The 23508-nt window shown below is 41.1% G+C and overlaps 1 protein-coding gene and 1 long non-coding RNA gene across 5 annotated transcripts in view; one reads left to right on the top strand and one right to left on the bottom strand.

Moving 5' to 3' along the window:
• The window catches only part of sptbn5 (spectrin, beta, non-erythrocytic 5), a 90874-nt gene that overhangs the window by 51418 nt on the left and 15948 nt on the right, over positions 1-23508 (top strand). For all 3 annotated transcript variants that reach the window (XM_055005750.1, XM_055005749.1, XM_055005751.1), the window contains 29 exons: positions 1503-1607; positions 1701-1889; positions 1971-2126; positions 2730-2921; positions 3016-3111; positions 3181-3302; positions 3374-3488; positions 3603-3716; positions 4821-4942; positions 5067-5229; positions 5292-5480; positions 8481-8558; positions 8652-8824; positions 9953-10043; positions 11109-11255; positions 11369-11506; positions 12428-12595; positions 12838-12926; positions 13958-14144; positions 14763-14831; positions 14914-15057; positions 15798-15994; positions 16526-16730; positions 17727-17906; positions 17994-18149; positions 20177-20394; positions 21432-21621; positions 21694-21870; positions 23366-23473. In XM_055005750.1, the coding sequence (XP_054861725.1) occupies positions 1503-1607; positions 1701-1889; positions 1971-2126; positions 2730-2921; positions 3016-3111; positions 3181-3302; positions 3374-3488; positions 3603-3716; positions 4821-4942; positions 5067-5229; positions 5292-5480; positions 8481-8558; positions 8652-8824; positions 9953-10043; positions 11109-11255; positions 11369-11506; positions 12428-12595; positions 12838-12926; positions 13958-14144; positions 14763-14831; positions 14914-15057; positions 15798-15994; positions 16526-16730; positions 17727-17906; positions 17994-18149; positions 20177-20394; positions 21432-21621; positions 21694-21870; positions 23366-23473 (4278 nt within the window). The remainder of the gene's footprint in view (positions 1-1502; positions 1608-1700; positions 1890-1970; positions 2127-2729; positions 2922-3015; positions 3112-3180; positions 3303-3373; positions 3489-3602; positions 3717-4820; positions 4943-5066; positions 5230-5291; positions 5481-8480; positions 8559-8651; positions 8825-9952; positions 10044-11108; positions 11256-11368; positions 11507-12427; positions 12596-12837; positions 12927-13957; positions 14145-14762; positions 14832-14913; positions 15058-15797; positions 15995-16525; positions 16731-17726; positions 17907-17993; positions 18150-20176; positions 20395-21431; positions 21622-21693; positions 21871-23365; positions 23474-23508) is intronic.
• LOC129347751 (uncharacterized) lies at positions 5336-7384 on the bottom strand. 2 transcript variants are annotated; one of them, XR_008599997.1, is made up of 5 exons: positions 7089-7384; positions 6937-7006; positions 6730-6860; positions 5915-6024; positions 5336-5474 (listed from the first exon to the last, which is right to left on the bottom strand). It is a non-coding gene; the product is annotated as an uncharacterized LOC129347751 (long non-coding RNA). The 2 variants fall into 2 exon arrangements; XR_008599998.1 differs by having other exon boundaries at positions 6735-6860.

The raw sequence follows: 23508 nt of genomic DNA, 5'->3' as shown, positions 1-23508 counted from the left end.
TGTGGTAGTTTTGCATATTTTTGTGATCGTTTTCTGTGTTTTGGTTAGAGGTCGACCGATACATCGGCCGGCCGATGTTTTGGGCCGATACATGGACTTTTTCCAAAATCGGCCGTCGGCCGATTTTTACAAATAAAAAGCCGATTTGTGATCAGGCACCTGTACGGGCAGCTGCCGCAACCGCTTTTCCCTTAGAAGGACCCCCGGCACTCAGAGAGCGGAGCATGAGCGGAGCATGAGCGGAGCATGAGCGGAGCATGAGCGGAGCATGAGCGGAGCATGAGCGGAGCATGAGCGGAGCATGAGCGGAGCATGAGCGGAGCATGAGCGGAGCATGAGCGGAGCATGAGCGGAGCATGAGCGGAGCATGAGCGGAGCGAGTGAGCCAGGCAACAACAAGCCTGGCTCCACACCTGCTTATTTTGTAAAAGCAACAGATAAGAGATTTGTTTCTTGGTAGGAGAGAAAATGCAATGTTGATTTAGCCTTTAAAAGTCTTTACTGTGTGATCATCAAACTGTAAAAGTTAGCCGTTTAAGTTTTAGCGTCAGCCTCAGACATACAAGCAAGTGAGAAAGTGAAAGTAAATCTGTGGATGCACTGTGTGTGTGTGTGGTGCGCTCCTATGCCCAGAGCGAGGCTGCTGCACATCCCTCATCTGCACACCCAGTGTCCTTATGTTTATATTATCTAATTATACTAGCATAGCATAGTCGATCGCGATGGTGGCCCGACTTGAAGTAGATCGTGGGTCCCAAATTATTGGGCACCCCTGATTTCCACAGACACCTGCAATAATCTCTTCAATCACGCTGCTAACGGTGTCATGTCATCCTATCTAAACACTACGCTGAGCCATCACACATCTACCGTTTCTTCCCAATCAATGTATAAACTTCAGTTCAGTGCCAGAAGTGGAAACTAAGTACTATATTAGCACTATACATGAGTTAGTCTTAGTTTGATCCTGAAATGGAATTTAGTGGTTAAGAAAAATCTGTGTAAAAAATGTATGTTGTGCAAGATTGCTCACATTTCATGTGAGAAAAAAAGCTAAATACTGACTATATATTACAGTTATTATCATACTGTAAGACTCAAATAGTGACAAACTTTTGTGTTTTATTTTGTGGTTTATCTAAAGTGTATTTAATTTGTAATATATACATGTATATACTTTTAGTGTTTAAATTGCCTTTTGTAATCGATGTGCTTTAAAAAAAAAAAAAAAAAGGATATTGGCCTTAAAAATCAGCTTCTACAATCGGCTTTAGATATCGGCCATCGGCTGAAAATTTTTTTAAAAATCGGTATCGGCATCGGCCTTTGAAAATCCCATATCGGTCAACCTCTAGTTTTGGTGGTAGTTTTGTGTCTTTGTGGTAGATTTGTGTCTTTTGTGGTAGTTTTGCATCTTGATGTGGTTCTTCTTTTATCTTTAATGTGGTAGTTTTGCATCTTTGTGTGGTATTTTTGATAAAACATATCCTTTGTGTCCACAGATCCTGTTGCAGAGCAGCACTCTGGGAAACACCGTGGACGAGACGGATGGTTTGATCAAACGCCACGAAGCTTTTGAGAAGCTGCTGGGCCTGCAGGAGGACAAGGTTTGTTCTGAACCTGCAGCCCTTGTTGTGTTTTGTGTTTGTTATTCTTCTGGTTGTGGTTTCTCTAAGATCTTCCTCCTGTGTCTGCTGCAGATCTCCTCTCTGAAGGATCTTGCCGGCCGTCTGAAGAAGCAGCTGAGCAAAGAGAAGAGTGGACGAGTCAAAACCAGACTCAGAGCTCTGCTGCAGAGACGAGACAGGATCAGAGAGCTGTCCGTCAAACGCAGGGAAGAGCTGGAGCTGTCCAGGCATCTCTGCATCTTCAACAGGGACGTTGCCCAGGTAACCAGCCAACCAATCAAATCAGTCTTTTAGTTTGTCTTAATAAATAACAGACGTGTGAACTCACCTGTTACCTGCCAGGCCGAGGAGTGGGTGTCTGAGCGGATGCAGAAGATGGCAGAGGACGGAAAAGCCGACCTGAGCAACCTGCAGACCAAGATGAAGCTGCTGCAGAAACATCAGGTGTTTGAGGCCGAGATTCTGGCTCACAGCGAGATCATCGGCTCAGTGCTGAAGGTAAGATCATCATGTAGAGGATACAGGTTTACTACATCTGTTAGAGCCTCAGAACATCCTACCATCTAATACTACATTTAGCTTCTAACACTACATTTACCCTCTAACACTACATTTACCCTCTAATACTACATTTACCCTCTAACACTACATTTACCCTCTAACACTACATTTACCCTCTAACACTACATTTACCCTCTAATACTACATTTACCCTCTAATACTACATTTACCCTCTAATACTACATTTATCCTCTAACACTACATTTACCCTCTAATACTACATTTACCCTCTAACACTACATTTACCCTCTAACACTACATTTACCCTCTAATACTACATTTACCCTCTAACACTACATTTACCCTCTAATTCTACATTTACCCTCTAACACTACATTTATACCCTCTAACACTACATTTACCCTCTAATACTACATTTATACCCTCTAACACTACATTTCCCCTCTAATACTACATTTATACCCTCTAATACTACATTTACCCTCTAATGCTACATTTACCCTCTAATGCTACATTTATACCCTCTAACACTACATTTACCCGCTAACACTACATTCTCCTCGGATACTGGTCCTCCAGGCTGGTATTGAGCTGGTCTCCCTCCGCCAACCCTGGTCCAAAGAGGTAAAGAAGAGTGCAGCGATGCTGGAGCTCCACTGGGAGGCGCTGAAGAAGGCTGTGGCCACCAGAGGAAAAGCTCTAGAGGACAACCGAGACTTCCTGGAGTTCCTGCAGAAGGTGGAGGAGGTGGAGGCCTGGATCAGAAACAAGGTAGTGGAGCAGTGGAGAACATGGATCAGTGTCCATTCAGGTCTATGAAACATAGATAGATCTATATTATAGATTTCTGTTCTATGTGTTCCAGGAGGTGATGGTGAACGTTGGAGATGTTGGGAAGGACTACGAACACGGAGTTCAGCTGCTGAAGAAGCTCAGCGAGTTCAGAGGAAGCAAGGACAGGGTGAGTTACTGAGCGGAGACCTTCATGATCATCTGTGGACTCTGACTAAACACCTGATGTAATGTCCAGGAGGTGACGGTGGACGACGCTCACATCATCGCCATCAACCGGCTGGCCGCCCGGCTGGAAAAGACGCAGAGTGCCGAGGAGCTGCAGACGGTGAGGCAGAGGAGGCAGCAGCTCAACGACAGGTAAGAACACCTGGACGGAGGCCTCACCTTCAGTTCCTCAGCTCCCAGTCTAAACATCTCATCTCCTCCAGGTGGAGCAAGTTCCATGGAGATCTGAGCAGCTACAAGAAGAAGCTGGAAGGGGCGCTGGTGGTCCACGGCCTGATCAGGGAGCTGGAGGAGGTCCGAGACCGAGCCAACGAGAAGGTCGGTCAGCTGCTCTGGCTGCAGCTCTGATCTGGAGGGTTCTGGTTCTATCTTCAGCTCTGATCTGAAGGGTTCTGGTTCTATCTTAATAAAGTTCCTCTGCTGTGGTTCCAGATGCTGCTGCTCCAGGACCAGGACTGTGGATCAGACGTGGACGGAGTAGAGAACCTCATCAAACGCCACGAGGAAACGGAGAGAGAAGCCGGCGTGATCCAGGAGAGGGCCAAGGTGACTCAGCACATTTACAGTCCACCATGTTTGTCAGATTTTAAAGTTTGTTTCAACCAGTTCTGCTGAGTAATGAGAGGAGTTACAGGTGTGCTCGATGACCGCCCAGCTACCTGACGCTAATGCTAATACTAAGCTAGGACTTGTAGCAGTTTTTTGGCTTTTTGTAGTTATTTTGAATCTTCTTGTGTTGTGTCGTTTCTTGACTTGCATCTTTTTCTGGACGTTTTGCGTCAGTTTGTGGTTGTCTTGGATCTTTGTGTGGTAGTTTTACCTGTTTTCATGGTAGTTTTAACTATTTTCGTGGTTGTTTTGGATATTTTGGGGGTGGTTTTGTGTCTTTATGTGGACATGTGGCAGTTTTGCATTTTTTTGTGGTTAATTTGAATCTTCTTGTGCTGCGTCATAGCAAAACAAAGCCTTGCAACAAGTGATGAAGAGTAATTTACACATATTTAGGTCACGTGATCCGGTACCTGTACATAACGTACACATGCATAACACACACCTGTGCTCAGGGCAGGGTCATTGTGTTTGTGGGAACATCTATATTAAATGGAGCCATGATCTCTGATCATCAACAACAATAATAATAAAATGCTGCATTTCTGCAAAAAAAATGCTGCCTTTCTGACAATGCCGCATTGGGGAATGGACAGCCTTGGAGGAGGACTGTGCTCTCTGGGTGCTTTTCTTGTTTGTGATAGTTTTGCAGCTTTTTGTAGTTATTTTGAATCTCCTTGTGTGCATCTTTTCTAGATTTGCATATTTTTCTGGTCATTTTACATCTTTATGTGCAAATTTTGCATCTTTTTGTGGTCATTTTCTGTATTTTTGTGACCGTCTTGTGTCTTTTTGTGGTGGTTTTGCACTTTTTGGAGGTTGTTTTGCATCTTTATTTGGACATGTGGTAGTTTTGCTTCGATTTGCATCTTTTCTGGTCATTTTGCATCATTTTGTGGTAGTTCTGCATCTTTCTGTGAATTTGAGGAAGTCTTTTAAAATTTGGTGGTTCCCATTAATTTTTTAAATGCAATACTAAAAAAAGCATTAAAATATGTTGTAGAAACACAGCTAAGGATGTTCTGACTCCCACCTCTGTAGTCTCTGGAGAAAGATGTTTCTGATCACCTGAAGGCTCGGTCGATGCTGAGCGACAAACTGAAGAGCAAACAGAAGGAGGTGCAGAAAGCTCTGAAGACTCTGGACCAGGAAGTCAAACACCGGTGACTCTTTTATGATCAGCAGGAACATTAACTTTATTTAAGCATTGGTCATCTTTAGAAATGTGTTTTCGGTTACAGTTTTTTAGCGTCTTTAACTGGACTGATGTAAAGTTTGTGTGTTCAGGAAGGAGAAGTTGCAGGAGGCTCACCAGCTGCAGCTCTTCAAAGCCAACCAGCGCCTCCTGCTGGAGTGGAGCCTAAAACAGAGCAGCGACATGTCAGAGAAAGGAGTCCCCAAGACCAGGACCGAGGCTGAGAGGCTCATCGTGGAGCACCAGGACTGGAAGGTGAGACCTGGTTCTGGTTCTGTTCTGATGGAACGGGGAACTAACTGCTACTGTGTTTGCAGACGGAGATCGACGCCCGAGCCGAGCGCATCGACTCCGTCCAGGACTTCGGTCTGGGTCTGATCCGGTCGGGTCACGGCTCAAAGACAGAGATCCAGAAAGCTCTGAAGCAGCTGGAGGAGGTTAAAGCTGGTCTGGACCGGACCTGGATGAACCGGAACACGACCCTGGAGCAGGCCCGAACCCTGCAGGTGACCATCAGACAGGACGTTAGAACACAGGGTCCAGAACTGGTTTAGTATGTATCTGTAATTAAAATAAATCAGTTTAATTATTTAGTCAGAATAGCAGACAGAATTATCTCACATATAAACATTTAACCCAACATGAATACAGTCAAATATCTTAATATAATAAACCTCTGGACCACAAAACACAGCTGTAGGTTTAAAGGCAATGTGTCTTTAAAATAAAAAACAAAACAAAAAAAAAAATGACACCATTTATTAGCAACTTTTAAAAAAAAAATCTTTTGTAAGATTTTTAATACACATGAACACACTGAACAATATGAACAACAGGGAGCGATCTGTCTCATTATTTATATCTTCATAGATATATAAAACTAAAGTCTGTTGTTTGTGGCATTAATTAATTGATCCAGTTCTCCCATCGTGATACGAACCCTTCCACTTTATGGTTGACATGTGATGTTATCGTCTCCATCCTGTAAATGTCCACTGTTATGTCCATCCACGTACTTAGAGTTGGTCTCTCCTGTGATAGACTTTTTACCTGCAATCAGCAATATATTCAATAAATATCACCTTTCTGACAGTTTTCATGTCAAAACTTAAAATGCTGAGCTCCTCCTTCCAGCTGATTCTGACTCGGTGTGACCAACAGTCAAAAGTTTTCAGGTGAACCGCAGGCAGTGTTTCCACAGAGAGGAGACACATATGGGACTCAAAACTGGATTCAAAGGCAAAAAAACATCTTAGAATCGACTTCCTGAACACATTTTGGACAAGTTTCAAGTAATTTAGAAGCATTTTAGACATGTGTAGCACTTGCAAATGGAAATAGACTACCATTAGTTGGGCTATGGGCTAGGCTGTGATAAGGTTCGGCTATGGGAGCTGTGTGAAAATTAATGAAGACAAACACAAAAATTTGTTTACTGGTAATGTATTAAAAATAATCAACAGAAAATACTTGAATATATCAAGGCAACAACAATGATCAAAATAATAATACAAAACTCAAAACAATAACAGAAAATCAGAATCAAAAAATCAACCTTCACCTGTCCTTCAATCAATCCAATTAAGAATAAGCAGCTTCACTTTCAACAATATAAAGTGACTATGTGCTTAGTTCAATTATCAATAGTCCACTGACAATTCCTGGTTGAAGTGAACAATAAGCTGATTCAATAAACAGTTCCAACAAATTCCTACAAATTCCAACAAAGTCCAACAAAGTCCAACAAAGTCCTACCACACCATTCTGGAAGGGATGAAGCTGTGGGGCTTTAGACCTGCCAATGAGTGGGGTGGGTGAAGGGGTGAAACATGTCAGACGGTTGTCCAGTTTGGTCCAGGGTAGCTCGCCATCAGTTCAAGCCTAACCTGTTCAGCAGACAGGCTTCATAATTATCATCATCATTATCATCATCATCAGTCATTCGTCATATTAGTTGCTCACCAATATTCAATGTTCAGCACAATGTGGGTTCAGGTGGGTGACATCCAGAAATCCAAAGGCAGTTGCAGGCCTGTTAGCATTAGCATGAGTATTATAATGAGCCATGGCATAATAACCAACTTCCAACATGCTTAACAGGAGTTTGAACTCACGTCCTCTTTGATGCTGTGATTTCCAGGTTTCCAGGCTTGTAAAAAGTGAATGGTTTCCAGAGATGAGTGCTGTGGGGTGATCCTGCTGTTCAGTGACTGTCTGTGACTGAATGAAGCTGATGGGCTTCAAACAAAGGAACAGGGGTGGATTCCAGGTGTGAGAGGTGATTGGCTGAGGTGTTGAGAGTGACTGTGAGAAGGTCCAATAATATGGAAGTGACTGACTGCAACTGATTGTGACTGATTGTGACTGATTGTGACGGGCAGGTGTCTGTTCATCACTATTCCAGAGTGAATGCTACACTAGAGAGGGAAATCAAAGCTACTAGATGAATAAATAAAGTCAGCATGGCTCAGAAACAGTGAACAAAGGAGCAGGTTGTTGGAGATCCATCCAGCATGGAGGAACATCTACTACTGATGATGAACAGAAGAGAGAGGAAACGTCTGGAAACATGGAGACAGAAAAACATCTACAGGATGAGGAGACAAAACAACCATAAAGAGAAAAAAAATTGGCAAAAAAATGCAAAAATAGCATGATAAAATAAATGTGTCATGGCTCAAAAATGGTAAACAGTTGCAGAGCGAAGAAGTTTTTAGAGGCTGTAAATGTGGAAATAGTAAAAAAGACACAAAACAACACAGAAAAGAATGAAAATAAGACCCAGAATAGTACAATTTAGGCTCAAAATGACAAAAACGAGATTAAAAATGACGAAAATGACACAAATGACGAAAACGAGACGCAAAATGACAAAGACGATCTCAGAAACAAAGATGAGACAAAATTCAAATAGGTGAAAAAAGGCAAAAAGTGCAAAAATACTACAATAAAATAAATAATAAAGCAACTGGATGAATAAATAAAGTCAGCATGGCTCAGAAACAGTGAACAGAGGAGCAGGTTGTTGGAGATCCATCCAGCATGGAGGAACATCTACTACTGATGATGAACAGAGACTCAATACTGGACTAAAAATGTCCAAAATAACAAAGAAAAACCCTGCAATTTTCTACAAATTTGGAGCCGTTTTGGACAATATTATGTTTCCTTAAACACATTTTAAATCTAATTTCTGAATTCTCCTTCTTCGTGATGTTCTGGTTCCACAGAGCTGCAGGACTCTAGATTGAAAACGAACCACAGTGAAAAAAAACGTGAATAACGTCTAAAAACTGCAGCTTGGATTCAGAGGGTTAAAATATTTCTGGGTTTTCTTAATAATTGAGATTCATTTATATAACATTTGCAGGGGTTTCTGGTCTCGTTCACATGTTTACGAGGGAATTTGGATCAAACATACATGCTGCAGGAACACGCAGTCTGTCCGTTGGCATGTTTTAGTCTCAGACTGTTTTTGATGGTCCTGTCTCTGCTCCGTCCTGCAGATGTTCCTGTCCTCGGTGGAGCAGTGTGAGAGCTGGCTCAGCAACAACGAAGCCTTCATCTCCAACCAGGACCTCGGGGTGAGGAGGGAAGACTTCCTGCGCTAAATAACCCGACACACGAGGAAACGCCGAGGCTTAGTGACTCCAGATCTGCTGTGTTTGTGTGTCCAGAGCTCGGTGACGGAGGTGGAGACGCTGCAGAGGAAGCAGGTCCAGTTTGAGGAGGCTCTGGAGGCTCAGTGGGAGCAGCTGGACCGGGTGGACAAACTGGGCCAGACCATGATCCAGCAGAAACACTACGACGCCGACAACATCCGGACCAAGAGCAGAGCACTGAGCAGCAGGTAGCAGCACACCTGAGAGAGGGAACGTTTAGTCAGTCTGATGCTGCAGTCATGTTAACATTAACAGCTGAGTAATAAACTATAGTAATAAACTATAGCAGCTGTAACCATGGTAACCAAGCACTGAGATGGAGACAGCTGCAGATTTAAAAAGTAAAAATGGAAAAACTTGAACTAGGAATTGTTTTTAGTCAGTCATGATGTCATTTCCTGTCACATGGTGTCTCCTGTGTTTCATGCAGAAACAGCTGATCGGTCATGTGACTTAAATGTTTATTATGTCAGAACTTATTCCAGTGAAGCTCAGTAGCTCTTCAAAAAAAAATCTGAAAACCACCCAAAGAGAGTGGGAGAACTTTTGGGGAAACATTTTAGAAAAGCAGTTTTGAATTTTCTTTTTCTACTTCTTTAACCCTCCTGTTGTCCTCATTTACGGGCACCAAAAAATATTGTTTCCTTGTCTGAAAAAAAAATCCAAAAATTCTGAAAAAAAAATTCCCCAAATTTCTGAAAATTTGCAAAACTTTCAGGAAGAATTAGAGAATAATTCCTTAAGAATTTTATTTAAAAAAAATCCCCAAATTTGGCAAGAAAATTCTTGTAAATATTTTTTAAAAAACCAGTAAAAATCTTCCAAAAAAAATCCTAAAAAACCTAAAGTGATTCCATAATATATCAGTAAAATTTCTGATATTTTCTTTAAGAACATTCACAAAAAAAATCAACCAAAATCCAGCAAAATTCCCTGAATTTTGGTTGATTTTTTTTTTTGTAAATGTTCTTAAACATTTTTAACATTTCTTTTTTCCACCAAAAAATGTTCAGAGATTTCCCAAAAATGTTGAAAATGTGGACATCAGAGGTTTCACTGTCAAAATGTTTATTTTTTTCCACATTTTCAAACTTTAAAACGGGTCAGTTTGACCTGCAGGACGACACGAGGGTTAAAAAGCAATTTAAAAAATGTTATGGAAACACAGGTTTGGTAAAAATTTAAAGTAGTTCAGACTGAATTTTTTACCTCCAATCTGATATTTACTATTTAGACTTTTACCTTTTCCATTTATTTTTTGTGATGTTACACTTTAAAATCCTTGTGGTCACCTGTGTGTCTGTTCACCTGTATAGGCGGAGTCAGCTGCAGCAGCAGAGCAGATCTCGTCACAAAGCTCTGGATCGATCCCTGCAGCTGCAGCAGTTTTTATCCAGCAGTTACCAGGTAACCTCATGTTCTCCAGGTGTGTGTTTTAGGTGTGTTTTCTCCAGGTGTGTGTAGTGACTGTGTTCTCCAGGTGTGTGTTCTCCAGGTGTGTGTTTTAGGTCTGTGTTCTCCAGGTGTGTGTTCTCCAGGTGTGTGTTTTAGGTCTGTGTTCTCCAGGTGTGTGTTCTCCAGGTGTGTGTTTTAGGTCTGTGTTCTCCAGGTGTGTGTTCTCCAGGTGTGTGTTTTAGGTCTGTGTTCTCCAGGTGTGTGTAGTGACTGTGTGTGTTCTCCAGGTGTGTGTAGTGACTGTGTGTGTTCTCCAGGTGTGTGTAGTGACTGTGTGTTCTCCAGGTGTGTGTAGTGACTCTGTGTGTTCTCCAGGTGTGTGTAGTGACTGTGTGTTCTCCAGGTGTGTGTAGTGACTGTGTGTTCTCCAGGTGTGTGTAGTGACTGTGTGTGTTCTCCAGGTGTGTGTAGTGACTCTGTGTGTTCTCCAGGTGTGTGTAGTGACTGTGTGTTCTCCAGGTGTGTGTAGTGACTGTGTGTTCTCCAGGTGTGTGTAGTGACTGTGTGTGTTCTCCAGGTGTGTGTAGTGACTCTGTGTGTTCTCCAGGTGTGTGTAGTGACTGTGTGTTCTCCAGGTGTGTGTAGTGACTCTGTGTGTTCTCCAGGTGTGTGTAGTGACTCTGTGTGTTCTCCAGGTGTGTGTAGTGACTGTGTGTGTTCTCCAGGTGTGTGTAGTGACTGTGTGTGTTCTCCAGGTGTGTGTAGTGACTGTGTGTGTTCTCCAGGTGTGTGTAGTGACTCTGTGTGTTCTCCAGGTGTGTGTAGTGACTGTGTGTTCTCCAGGTGTGTGTAGTGACTGTGTGTGTTCTCCAGGTGTGTGTAGTGACTGTGTGTGTTCTCCAGGTGTGTGTAGTGACTGTGTGTTCTCCAGGTGTGTGTAGTGACTCTGTGTGTTCTCCAGGTGTGTGTAGTGACTGTGTGTTCTCCAGGTGTGTGTAGTGACTGTGTGTGTTCTCCAGGTGTGTGTAGTGACTCTGTGTGTTCTCCAGGTGTGTGTAGTGACTGTGTGTTCTCCAGGTGTGTGTTTGGCTGAATGAGCGTAACGCCGTGGCGTTGGATGAGAGCTGGAGGGAACCAACCAACCTTCAGGCCAAACTGCTGAAACATCAGAGCTTCGAGGCTGAGATCCTCGCCAACCGCTACAGAGTGGACGCCCTCAGTAAGGTGTGTTTGACTGATCATCCTGGTGAAATCCACAGTTTTTTCTTTCTTCTTAAGTTGTTTGTTTCTATTCTTTGGATGAACCTGACCTGATCCTTCATCTCTGGCTGCTACAGGAAGGAGAGAAGCTTCTGTCTGAGTCTGGATCAGCTGATGTGAAGGTTGGACCTCGACTCAGAGAGCTGACGGACAGCTGGGACGCTCTGATTCAAAACTGCAAGGAGAAGAAGACCAGACTGCAGGAGGCCTACCAGGTTCACAATCATTCATACAGGCTTCTGGGGTGCAGCTTATAGGGGGGGCTCCAAGCCAAACAGGTTGGGAACCACTGCCCGAAATCTAACAATAACCTAAACCAACTGGTAATCTGAATCAAATTGAATTTACCTCACCTTCAACCCAATCTAAGGCTAACCTAAACCTCACCGTATGTACCCTAAACCTAAGCTAAACTTTGTAGCCATTAATTTAAACCTAACCTAATGTACCTTACACCTAACATTAACTTAAACCCAGCATGAACTTAAACATAGCCTAAACTTAATATGAACTTAAACCTCATGTTTACTTAAACCTTATTTAACCTAACCCAACATTAACTTAAACCAACTGGTAATCGGATCGAACTTACCCTAAACATCACCTTAAACCCAACCTCACGGTAACTTAAACCTAACCGTATGTACCCTAAACTTAATTTCATCTTTGTAACCATTAAATTCAACCTAACTTGATGTAACCTACACCTAACATTAAGTTAAACCTAATCGAACCTAAACTTAATATGAACTTAAACTTAATGTTTACTTAAACCTAACATACCCTACACCTAACTCACCTAGCCTCACATTAACTTAAAACTAACCTTACAACCCCAAAACCTAATGTAACCCTAAACTCAATCTAAGATAACCTAACCTAATGAACAATAAACCTACTGTTAACTTTAATCTTACCTAATGCATGGTAGACCTAAGTTAACCTTAAGCTAAGTGTAACTTAAACCAAACCCAAGGTAACTTAAACCTGATGTTGACATAAACCTAACCTCACGTACACTAAACCTAAGGAAACTCAAAGCTAACGTTGGCCTAAAATTAAACATTTGGAGCATTTTCTGTCAGCAGGGAGGATAATAAACTACTGAAAGGACTCAGTGTTGTTTGTGTCTTCAGGCGCTGCAGTTCCAGCGTTCATTGGACGACATGGAGCAGTGTGTTGCGTCGGTGGAGAGAGAACTGATCAATGAAGACTGTGGCAGCGACCTGCCGTCTGTCAACAGGCTGCTGAAGGCTCTGCAGGGCCTGGAGGAGGAAGTGGACGGACACCGGGACCGAATCCAGGTGATCCACGTTCATCTTTTGTTGTTTCAGAGCTTAAGATCTTTGGCTTCTTCTTAAGCGTGCTTTAACCCAAGGTTCACTACCATAGGGGTTCCTTAGGAGTGTATATTTTGACAGTTTTCTTTAATTTAGGGAGTTACTGAGAAGCAGCCCCATTGCATAATGCTGCCACCACCGTGCTTCATTGTAGCAACGTTATTAGCAGTTATTCATTCATTTTTTGTTGTTGTTTTTTTATTCAGAGTCTGGTGGAGACGGCAAAGAGCTTCCACTCTCAGGGAAACTTCCTGGCTGAGGAGATCCAGACCAGAGTGGCTCATACCATCAACAGGTATGCTAACAAGCTAATCTCTTGTACTGTGATCAATTTGGCTCGGTTGTGCTGGATGTGGGGTTGTACATCTGTAAGTTTATATGAAGAGGAGCATGACTTCTAATTAATCCTTAGAAGCCCAAAACTAGCTGTCGAAGTAGCCCTTACAATGACCAAGACAGAACCTGGAAGTAAAGGTGGTGAACTGATCCTTAAAAAGGCCTTATAGGGTGAAAGAGAATCAGTGGATCATAGCAGATCTTCAGATTTTGTCATGCTGCAACTAAGGATTGATGGAGAACAGATGGAATATTATGCGAAAGAGAAATACCACATACCAATGCAGAAAACAGAAAGTCAAAATGCAAAGTGGAAACCTGCATCAATAAGGTATCACATTGTGAACACCTGCGTAATATTGTGAATGGTCAAAAATGCTCTGAAGCATTGGGTCTGGACCAGAGGATCTCTCAGGGCGTCCTATGGGGTCTGGACCAGGACGTTGGCAGTGGATCCTTTGGGTGCACCCTGTTGTTTGATCAGAATGGGGTCTAGGACATTTGGAGGTCATATTAACATCTTGGGGGATTGTCATGTTCCTGATTGCTGGGTATTTTTGTGATGTGGTGGGGTTCATTTTCCTGCGGGGGTAGACCAGTGACATTTGGGACTTAGATTTGCATGAAGAAGTGTTGTTCCGGGGACAACGTTTATTTGGGTGTGTAAGTCTTATCAACACAGACATCAAAATCCAAGGTTTTCCAGCAGAACACATAGAACCAATATGATCATAATGTTGTTTGTGATCGGTCTGTCAGTGTGTTAAACAGTTGGATGATAATATGATCAGTACTCTGAGTGTTGCTGGTGTTTAATTTACATAATGAATGACAATAATAATGTTCTGTACTTGATTTATGTAGCGTGGAGAATAAATAAATCTATAATTGACACTCACAGTGGTGAGGTTTAAGTAGATTCCTCTGTACTGTGGTTAATTTAACAGCCACACACGGTGCTTAGAGGTGTTAATGTGAGTCTTCTATCAGGTACAATGGTCTGGCGGAGCCCATGCAGAACCGCCGGGAGACCCTGGAGGCCTGGCAGGTTCTGTTCCAGTTCTACAGAGACCTGGAGGAGGAGGTGGCCTGGCTGAGCGACAGACTGCCCTCCATCACCGCCAAGGACTGGGGGAGTTCACTGAGCAGCATCCAGCAGCTGCTCCACAAACACCAGGTAGTAAATGTAGTATCAGAGGGTAAATGTAGCATCAGAGGGTAAATGTAGCATCAGAGGGTAAATGTAGCATCAGAGGGTAAATGTAGCATCAGAGGGTAAATGTAGCATCAGAGGGTAAATGTAGCATGAGAGGGTAAATGTAGCATGAGAGGGTAAATGTAGCATGAGAGGGTAAATGTAGCATCAGAGGGTAAATGTAGCATCAGAGGGTAAATGTAGCATCAGAGGGTAAATGTAGCATCAGAGGGTAAATGTAGCATCAGAGGGTAAATGTAGCATCAGAGGGTAAATGTAGCATCAGAGGGTAAATGTAGCATCAGAGGGTAAATGTAGCATCAGAGGGTAAATGTAGTATTAGAGGGTAATTGTAGCATCAGAGGGTAATTGTAGTATTAGAGGGTAAATGTAGCATCAGAGGGTAAATGTAGCATCAGAGGGTAAATGTAGCATCAGAGGGTAAATGTAGCATCAGAGGGTAAATGTAGTATTAGAGGGTAATTGTAGCATCAGAGGGTAATTGTAGTATTAGAGGGTAAATGTAGTATCAGAGGGTAAATGTAGTATTATCTTTGATTCTGTTGATCTTCACAAGATGTTTAAATAATATTATTCCAGGCTGTGATGCAGGAGATCTCGAGTCGCACCCCATTGGTCCAGGCTGTCCAGGAGGCGGGACATAGTCTGGTGAGGACCTATCAGCTGTTTGTTTTCAGCAACACATTCAGGCCTGGTCGAAGCTCTAATCTTTGAATAATCGACTCTTTAGGTCAGGGGTCGACACTTCGCGTCTCACGACATCAAAGAGCGTCTGGAGGAGCTGAAGAGTCTCCATGAGAAACTTCTGAAGGAGGCGGAGAAGAAGGGGAAGCTCCTGCAGGAGGCGCTGAACATCCACACCTTCCTCACAGAGGTAAAACACCATCGTTTTATTGTTTGTGTGTTCTTCACATTAGTCGATAATCTACTTCAGCCTTGGTGGAGAATCATCGGAGACTTGGAACTGTAGCGTCTGACAATGAAACTTTTTTCAGAATGACTCAAACTTTGTCCAGAATGACTCAAACTTTGTCCAGAATGACTCAAACTTTGTCCAGAATGATTCAAACTTTGTCCAGAATGACTCAAACTTTGTCCAAAATGACTCAAACTTTGTCCAAAATGACTCAAACTTTGTTCAGAATGACTCAAACTTTGATCAAAATGACTCAAACTTTGTCAAAAACCCATGCCTTGTGTACATCCTGGTCAAATTTGAGCTGTCTGGGCCACCGTGTTTGAGTTCATAGCTTTTGAAAATGACACGAAATCGTCCAAAATATAACGCATTATTCAAAATGGGCGACTTCCTGTTGTGTTTTCGGCTTTTTTGTGCATCCTGATGAGCTACATTTGCCTACAGAGTTTCGTAGCTGTAGGTGAAACACGCATTGGAGGCTGAATTTTCATAGTGTTGCAGGGGGCGCTATTGAGCCATTTTGCCACATATGTGTGCATTTCCCTTAAATATAAAATTTTTCGGCTGTCCTGATGTGTGCAAATTTTCACACGTCGAAAATGTGTTTCTTTCGTCCGACGAATCAAGTATAGAAACTTTTAGTCAATGTTGGAGGATAAAGCTGGGTTCTTGTTCATTCATGTTTCTGTGTCTAGCTGTCGGAGCTCCAGATCTGGTTGCAGGAGCAGCGAGTCGGTTTGGAGTCCCGGGACTGTGGGAGGAGCGAGGAGGCGACGGAGACTCTGCTGAGGAGGCTGGACTCTGTGGACGTGGAGCTGGAGAACCAGAGGAGGATGGTGGAGAAGCTGCAGGAGAACGGAGCGTCGCTGCAGCACCTCCGACATCCAGACAGGTTGGTAGTGTTCTAACAGGTCTTTATTTAACCCTCATGTCGTCCTACGGGTCAAAATTAACCCGTTTTAAAGTTTGAAAATGTGGGAAAAAATATATTTTCATAGTGAAACTTCTGATGTCCACATTTTCAACATTTTTGGGAAATCTTTGAACATTTTTTTGGTGGAAAAAAAGAAATGTTAAAAATGTTTCTTTAAGAACATTCACAAAAAAATCAACCAAAATCCAGTGAATTTTGCTGGATTTTGGTTGATTTTCATGTGAATGTTCTTAAAGAAAATATTAGAAGTTTTACTGATATATATGGAATCACTTTAGGTGTTTTTAGGATTATTTTTGAAGATTTTTACTCATTTTTTGAAAATATTTACAAGAATTTTCTTTTCAAATTTGGGGGATTTCTTTTGGTGAATATTTGGATTTTTTTCAGACAAGGAAACAATATTTTTTGATGCCCGTAAATGAAGACAACAGGAGGGTTAAAAGTCTAAAACGTAAATTTAAACTCCTCACTGTGTTTCCATCTCAGCCGTCTGGTCAGTGACTCTCTCCCGACCGTCCTCAAGAAATTTGAGTGTCTCCTGAAACTGTCTGCGTCTCGTCGCACCGCCCTGGAGGATCAGCTCCGCCTCTACGTGTACGAGAGAGAGGCCAAAGAACTACAAACATGGCTGACCTCCAGGAGGACGGTGGCAGAGTCTGAGGACTGTGGACAAGATCTGGAGGATGTGGAGGTGAAACAGGAGGTTAAAGTAATCAGAAATGTAGACTGAAAATCACGATTTTAAACTGAGATTGGGTTATTTTTCTGCACCTTCTGATGTCGTTTGAACATTTCTGTCATCTCTGAAAACAAAAAAAAAAATACTGTCACTCTTGTATATTCTGTTGATTTTTTTCTAGACTGTATTTTAGATATTTTTATTTTATCTTCACTTTCTACCCTAATATTCTGCATTATCTTATTGTTTACCCCTTTATTGAATATCCAGCTGCTGTAACGACTTAAATTTCCCTCCAAGTATTAATAAAGTCATCTAAGTCTACAAATTACTTGAAGCTCGTCCATCATAACTCAGACATTGCAAAAATGGCCAAAAAATATTCAATATTAGTCCAAATTTACTCTTAACTGGGCTAAAAAGTTGTTGGTAATTGTGCAAAATAATTCAGTAAATGTTCAAAAATACAAAAACACTGGCAAACCTGAAAAAAAATTTGCCAAAATACCCCTTATACCCCTTCATTGAATATCCAAAACTGAATTTTGTCCAAAATGACTCAAGCTTTGTCCACAATGACAGTTGATTAGTGAAAAACAGACAGCTTTAAGGTAATCTTCTAAACCTGCCAGTGGGTTTGGGGATTTCTATTAGTAGCCAAACCACATTTTACTGACTCCATAATTTTATTGTAAACAAAGCTTTTTTTTTTTTGCTTTTGTGGATTCACTCTAAAGTATAGAAGTTATGTGATTCTGATGTTGTCTGAACTGTTGGACTGGTTTTGGGAGATTTGGAAAGACTTTTTTTTTCAGAAGTTTAATTCCAATACATGAAAATAGTTAAAATAAATGGTTAATCCAGTGTGAAGAGTATTAAACGTTGATTAGTATTTAAAAGTACAAAAATACTGAATTTTAATGCTCAGGTAGAAAATATTTAGGTTGTAAAACCTTAATTATGAAAGAAATACCGGATCAAACCCCTTCTCCATCCCTCCACCTGCAGGTCCTCCAGAAGAAGCTGGAGGTTCTGGTGTCGGAGGTGTCCGGTCTGGGTCGCAGCCGGCTGACCTCGGTGCAGCAGCTGGGTCGGGGGCTGCAGCAGGACAGTCAGGCCCGGAGGAGGGACGACGCTCTCAGCCGGCTGTGGGATGAACTGAACAGCAGCATCCGGACCAGAGAGCAGGTAGAGATCCATAAATCTGACCCAGCAGGATGATTCTAGACGGTGGAGGTGTAACCAGAGTAACAGTTTGTGTCCCGTGTTCTCCAGAACCTGCAGGCAGCGAGGGAGGTCCACCAGTTCAACCACGACGTGGACGAGCTGAAGGGCTGGATGGCCGAGAAGGAGGCGGTTCTGGACTCGGAGGATCAGGGACACGACCTGCAGGTGATCCAGACTCTGCTGAGGCAACACGAGTCTCTGGAGGTAAGAAAAGACGGAACAGTCCGCTGATCCTGACAGCTGGAGGCAGGAAACTATAGAGCAGCGGTGTCAAACTCACTTTAGTTCAAAGACCACATTCAGCTCAGTCTGATCTCCAGTGGACCGGACCAGTAAAACCACAGCATAATAACCTGTAAATAACCACAACTCCTAATGGTTCCTTTGTTTTAGTGCAACAAAACACATTTTGAGAATGTTCACATTTAAAGAATTATCTTTTTACAAAACATTATGAACAACCTGAAATTTAAGAAACATAAATTCAATTTCAGCAACATTCAGCCTCAGTTTATCATTTCCACATTACAACTTCCAGATAACAGAGTGTTGACAAAGGAACACAACATTTAGTCACCTGGAACGGAACCATAGAGGATTTAACTTTATGATTAAAACCCCAAAAGTCAGACAAAAAAAGACAAAAAAAACAACAAAAACAAGACAAAATATTATAAAAATGAGACACAAAATGACAAAAATTAGACAAATGACACAAAAAACAACAAGAGACAAAAAATTTGACAAAAAAAGGTACAAAGTGACAAAAAAATGGACAAACGAGAAACAAAACAAAAAAACAGACAAGCAACAACTAAAACAAAACACAAAATGAAAAAAATAACACAAACACAAGCGAGACAAAAAGGAAACAAAATGACAAAAACATGCGACAAAACGACGAAAGTCAGACAAAAAACAACAAAAAGAAGACAAAATATTACAAAAACAAAGCAAAAAATGACCAAAGAACAATGAACAATCTAGTATTTTACTTTCTGATCAAAACAACTTTTCATGGTCTAGAAATGATTTTAAATTTATAGTTTTACTAATTTACAATCTGCAGTTAATGTCTTCTCTGGAATTTTTACACTTTACAAAGTTGTCCTCTGGCGAGCCAAACCGGCCCGCGGGCCGCATGTTTGGCACCCCTGCTATAGATGCTCGAAGGAATACTGAGTAGAGACTGAAGCTCATAACTCAAACAGAGCTGCTGGTTAGTTGACTTAACCCTCCTGTTGTCTTCATTTACAGGCACCAAAAAATTTAGTTTCCTTGTCTGTAACAAATCCAAAAATTCAGCAAAAAAAAATCCCCAAATTTCTGAAAATTTGCAAAACTTTTAGGAAGAAAATTCCAATAATTCCTTAAAAATTTCCCTAAAAGTTTTATTTTAGTCCTATTTTTTTTCCCCCTTATCAGCTTAAGACTTGACAAGATGTATACAAAATAAGAGTAACATGTATGAGCTGTTTCTTCGAATAAAGTTTAATAACAGAAAAAAAAAGTTTTATTTAAAAAAAAAAAAAAAAAATCCCCCAAATTTGGCAAGAAAATTCTTGTAAATATTTTCCAAAAAATGAGGAAAAATCTTCCAAAAAATCCTAAAAATATCTAAAGTGATTCCATATATATCAGTAAAACTTTTAATATTTTCTTTAAGAACATTCACATAAAAATCAATTAAAATCCAGTGAAATTTGCTGGATTTTGGTAGATTTTTTTTTTGTTTTGTGAATGTTCTTAACATTTTTAAAAAATTTTTTCCCCCAAAAAATGTTCAAAGATTTCCCAAAATGTTGAAAATGTGGACATCAGAAATTTCACTGTCAAAATATTTTTTTTCCCACATTTTCAAACTTAAAAACGGGTCAGTTTGACCTGCAGGACGACACGAGGGTTAATGCATATTCTCAGCATCAGTGTGAATATTTTTAGTTTATTTTTTTTTTATGTTTTTCCAAAATAGCTTATTTCTAAACTATATAATATCTGTTCAATCATCAGGATTCTTCTGCTCCACCGTCTCGAATTTACTTGAAATTTTTTAGTCATAAAATATGGATATTTAAAATAATATCTGAAATTTTGGCTTTTGGTAGCAAATACTGTCTGATATTTTATTTTTGTGACTAAAATATATGTGCAACATGGCTGAAGCTGTTTTTCTGTCTTTATATAGTACTTCAGATTGAATTCTAATGAATGCTGCTGCCGTCTCCCCTCAGACCGACCTGCTTCTGATCTCGGAGGAGGTGACCCGGTGCAGCGAGGCGGGTCGGGCTCTGAGCCGACGGCAGCCCTGGGTCAGAACCACGGTGGCTCAGCGGTTGGAGGAGTTGCAGAGCTGCTGGACCAGCATCCAGGACAAATCCTCCCAGCGCCGGGCCAGACTGGGCCAGGCCGAGGACGTCCAGAGATACTTCTCCCAGTGCTCCGAGCTCATGTAGGTTCTGTCTGCTGTTCACATTCAGGACTGGAGTTCTGGAGCAGATAGCTTCTTTATTTTAAAGCTCAGGCACACAACACACTTTATTTTAACCAGAAAAACAATGCCAAGTTATTCTCAGTCATTCAGAGAAGAGTTTTCAAGATGCAGGTTTGCAAATGAATGTGGAACTTAAAAACTATAATTAGTAAATGTAATTATTTCCTGATAAAAGACCCAAAAACAAAACAGATTTCAGAATAAAGCTACAGTTAGTGTTTGAGTCGGTGGTGTTTAGTGTACTCAGACTTGAATTTAAGATTCAGTTCAAACATTCCAGCTGTCCTCAGATGTTAAAACTCTGGAACTAATGTTTTCTCCTCATACCGTAGACGTTGAACTATCTGCCAAAATGACTCAAACTTTGTCCAGAATGACTCAGACTTTGTCCAAAATGACTCAAACTTTGTCCAAAATGACTCAGACTTTGTTCAAAATGACTCAAACTTTGTCCAGAATGACTCAGATTTTGTCCAAAATGACTCAAACTTTGTCCAAAATGACTCAGACTTTATCCAAAATGACTCAAACTTTGTCCAGAATGACTCAGACTTTGTCCAAAATGACTCAAACTTTGTCCAAAATGACTCAGACTTTGTCCAAAATGACTCAAACTTTGTCCAAAATGACTCAGACTTTGTTCAAAATGACTCAAACTTTGTCCAGAATGACTCAGATTTTGTCCAAAATGACTCAAACTTTGTCCAAAATGACTCAGACTTTATCCAAAATGACTCAAACTTTGTCCAGAATGACTCAGACTTTGTCCAAAATGACTCAAACTTTGTCCAAAATGACTCAGACTTTGTTCAAAATGACTCAAACTTTGTCCAGAATGACTCAGACTTTGTCCGAAATGACTCAAACTTTGTCCAAAATGACTCAGACTTTGTCCGAAATGACTCAGACTGACTGACGGAGTGATTTTTATCTCCTACTAATCATCTGAACTGAATCTTTCCATCGGTTGAAGACCAGATGTTCTGCTGTTTCAGGGCCTGGCTGAAGGAGATGCTGTCTCTGGTGAAGGTGGACGTCCAGAGTTTGGAGGGAAGCGACCTCGAGCAGCTCATCAAAAAACACGACAAGTACCGAGTCCAGATGGACCGGCAGCTCAGCAGATCTCAGGCTGTGAAGGACGAAGGACGGCGGCTGATGGAGGACAGAAACTTCATGTCTCAGGAGGTGAAGCAGCTGCACAAACCCGAAACATTCTGAAGAAGAGGAAGATCTGACACGTGTTCCTGTTCTCTCCAGGTGGAGGAACGGATCTGTGACCTGCAGGATCTGGAGCTGCAGCTGGAGAAGGTTTGGGAGGAGAGTCGGCTGCTGTATGAGGAGGAGCTGGAAATCAGCCTCCTGCAGAAGGAGCTGGACCAGGCCGAACGCTGGCTGAGCTCCTACGAAGCTACGCTGACGGCTGAAGACTACGGGGTACGTTCACCGTCAGGAGGCGGAGGACAGGTGGAGAGGAGGAGAGCATGACAGGTAGAAGGGGACAAGTGAGGTCAGCTGACTTCACCTGGAGAGATTCTTTTCATTTTGGACACCTTTGACTGATTTTGGACAGATTTTTAGTCATTCAGAATATTTTTAACCAAATCCGAGCCGGTTTTGAATAATTTTAGCCAAATGTTTTGTTATTTTTGACAACTTGTGTCTCATTGGACGGATTTAGAGACATTTTGTATAAAATCTGAGTGATTTTTAACCAGTTCTGAGTCATTTTGCACAGATTTTTAGGATTTTACCTACCGTTGGACAGGTCTTTATTCATTCTGTTTTAAATCATTTTGTCCAATTTTTCTGTCATTTTGGACAGTTGTGATCTTTGGGACAAATTCCAAACTCACTTTAGAGGTTTTGTATCATCTTAGATTAATTTTTAGTGATTTTGGGCAAAATATGAGTCATTTTAAACCATTTCTGAGTGATTTTGGACATGTTCTCTTTAACTTTTTGAACATTTCCACTGGACAAAATTTGAGTCGTTTTGAACAAGTTCTGTCACTTCAACAAATTTTAGGCATTTTGAAGACTTTTGGAATCATTTCTGGACAATTTTAGATGTTTTATAGACCTCCAACTTTTGTCTTGAATCTCAATTTGGATTTTTTGGTTTCTGAGTCACTTTGAGCTCAAACAGAGGACACATTAACCCTCCTGTTTTCCTCATTTACGGGCACCAAAAAATATTGTTTCCTTGTCTAAAAAAAATCCCAAAAATCAGCAAAAAAATCCCCCAAATTTCTGAAAATTTGCAAAACCTTCAGGAAGAAAATTCCAATAATTCCTTAAAAATTTCCCTTAAAAGTTTTGTTTTAAAAAAATCCCCCAAATTTGGCAAGAAAATCCTTAGTCAAAATCTTCCAAAAAAATCCTATAAATATCTAAAGTGATTCCACATATATCAGTAAAGCTTCTATTTTCAGTAAAAAAAATTTTTTAAAAATCCCCTAAATTTGGCAAGAAAATTCTTGTAAATATTTTCAAAAAATGAGTAAAAATCTTCCAAAAAAATCCTAAAAATATCTAAAGTGATTCCATGTATATCAGTCAAACTTCTAATATTTTCTTAAGAACATTCACATAAAAATCAACCAAAATCCAGTGAATTTCGCTGGATTTTGGTTGATTTTTTTGTGACTGTTCTTAAACATTTTTAATATTTCTTTTTTCCACCAAAAAATGTTCAAAGATTTCCCAAAAATGTTGAAAATGTGGACATCAGAAGTTTCACTGTGGAAATATGTTTTTTTTCCACATTTTCAAACTTAAAAACGGGTCAATTTTGACCCGCAGGACAACACGAAGGTTAAATGGAAAATACGGCGGCTGAAAATGCACCAGAACGATGGGAAGATTCTCCATCAACATTTTAACTGTATGGAACCTTCATTAACCCAAACTGTTGTTCTGGTTCCTGCAGGATTCTGTGTCGGACGTCATGGAGCTGCTGAAGAGGCAGGAGGACCTGGAGGCCATGATCCAGACTCAGAGCGAGAAGTTCGTCGCTCTGCAGAAGAAGAAGACGCAGGTCGGTTTGAGGTTGTTGGGTTTACCTGAAGCCTT

The sequence above is a fragment of the Amphiprion ocellaris genome, chromosome 20 (assembly GCF_022539595.1).
Source record: "Amphiprion ocellaris isolate individual 3 ecotype Okinawa chromosome 20, ASM2253959v1, whole genome shotgun sequence".
Classification (NCBI taxonomy): Eukaryota; Metazoa; Chordata; class Actinopteri; family Pomacentridae; genus Amphiprion; species Amphiprion ocellaris.
Note: the sequence above shows the minus strand (reverse complement) of the source record. Positions and strands in the feature narration are given on the sequence as shown.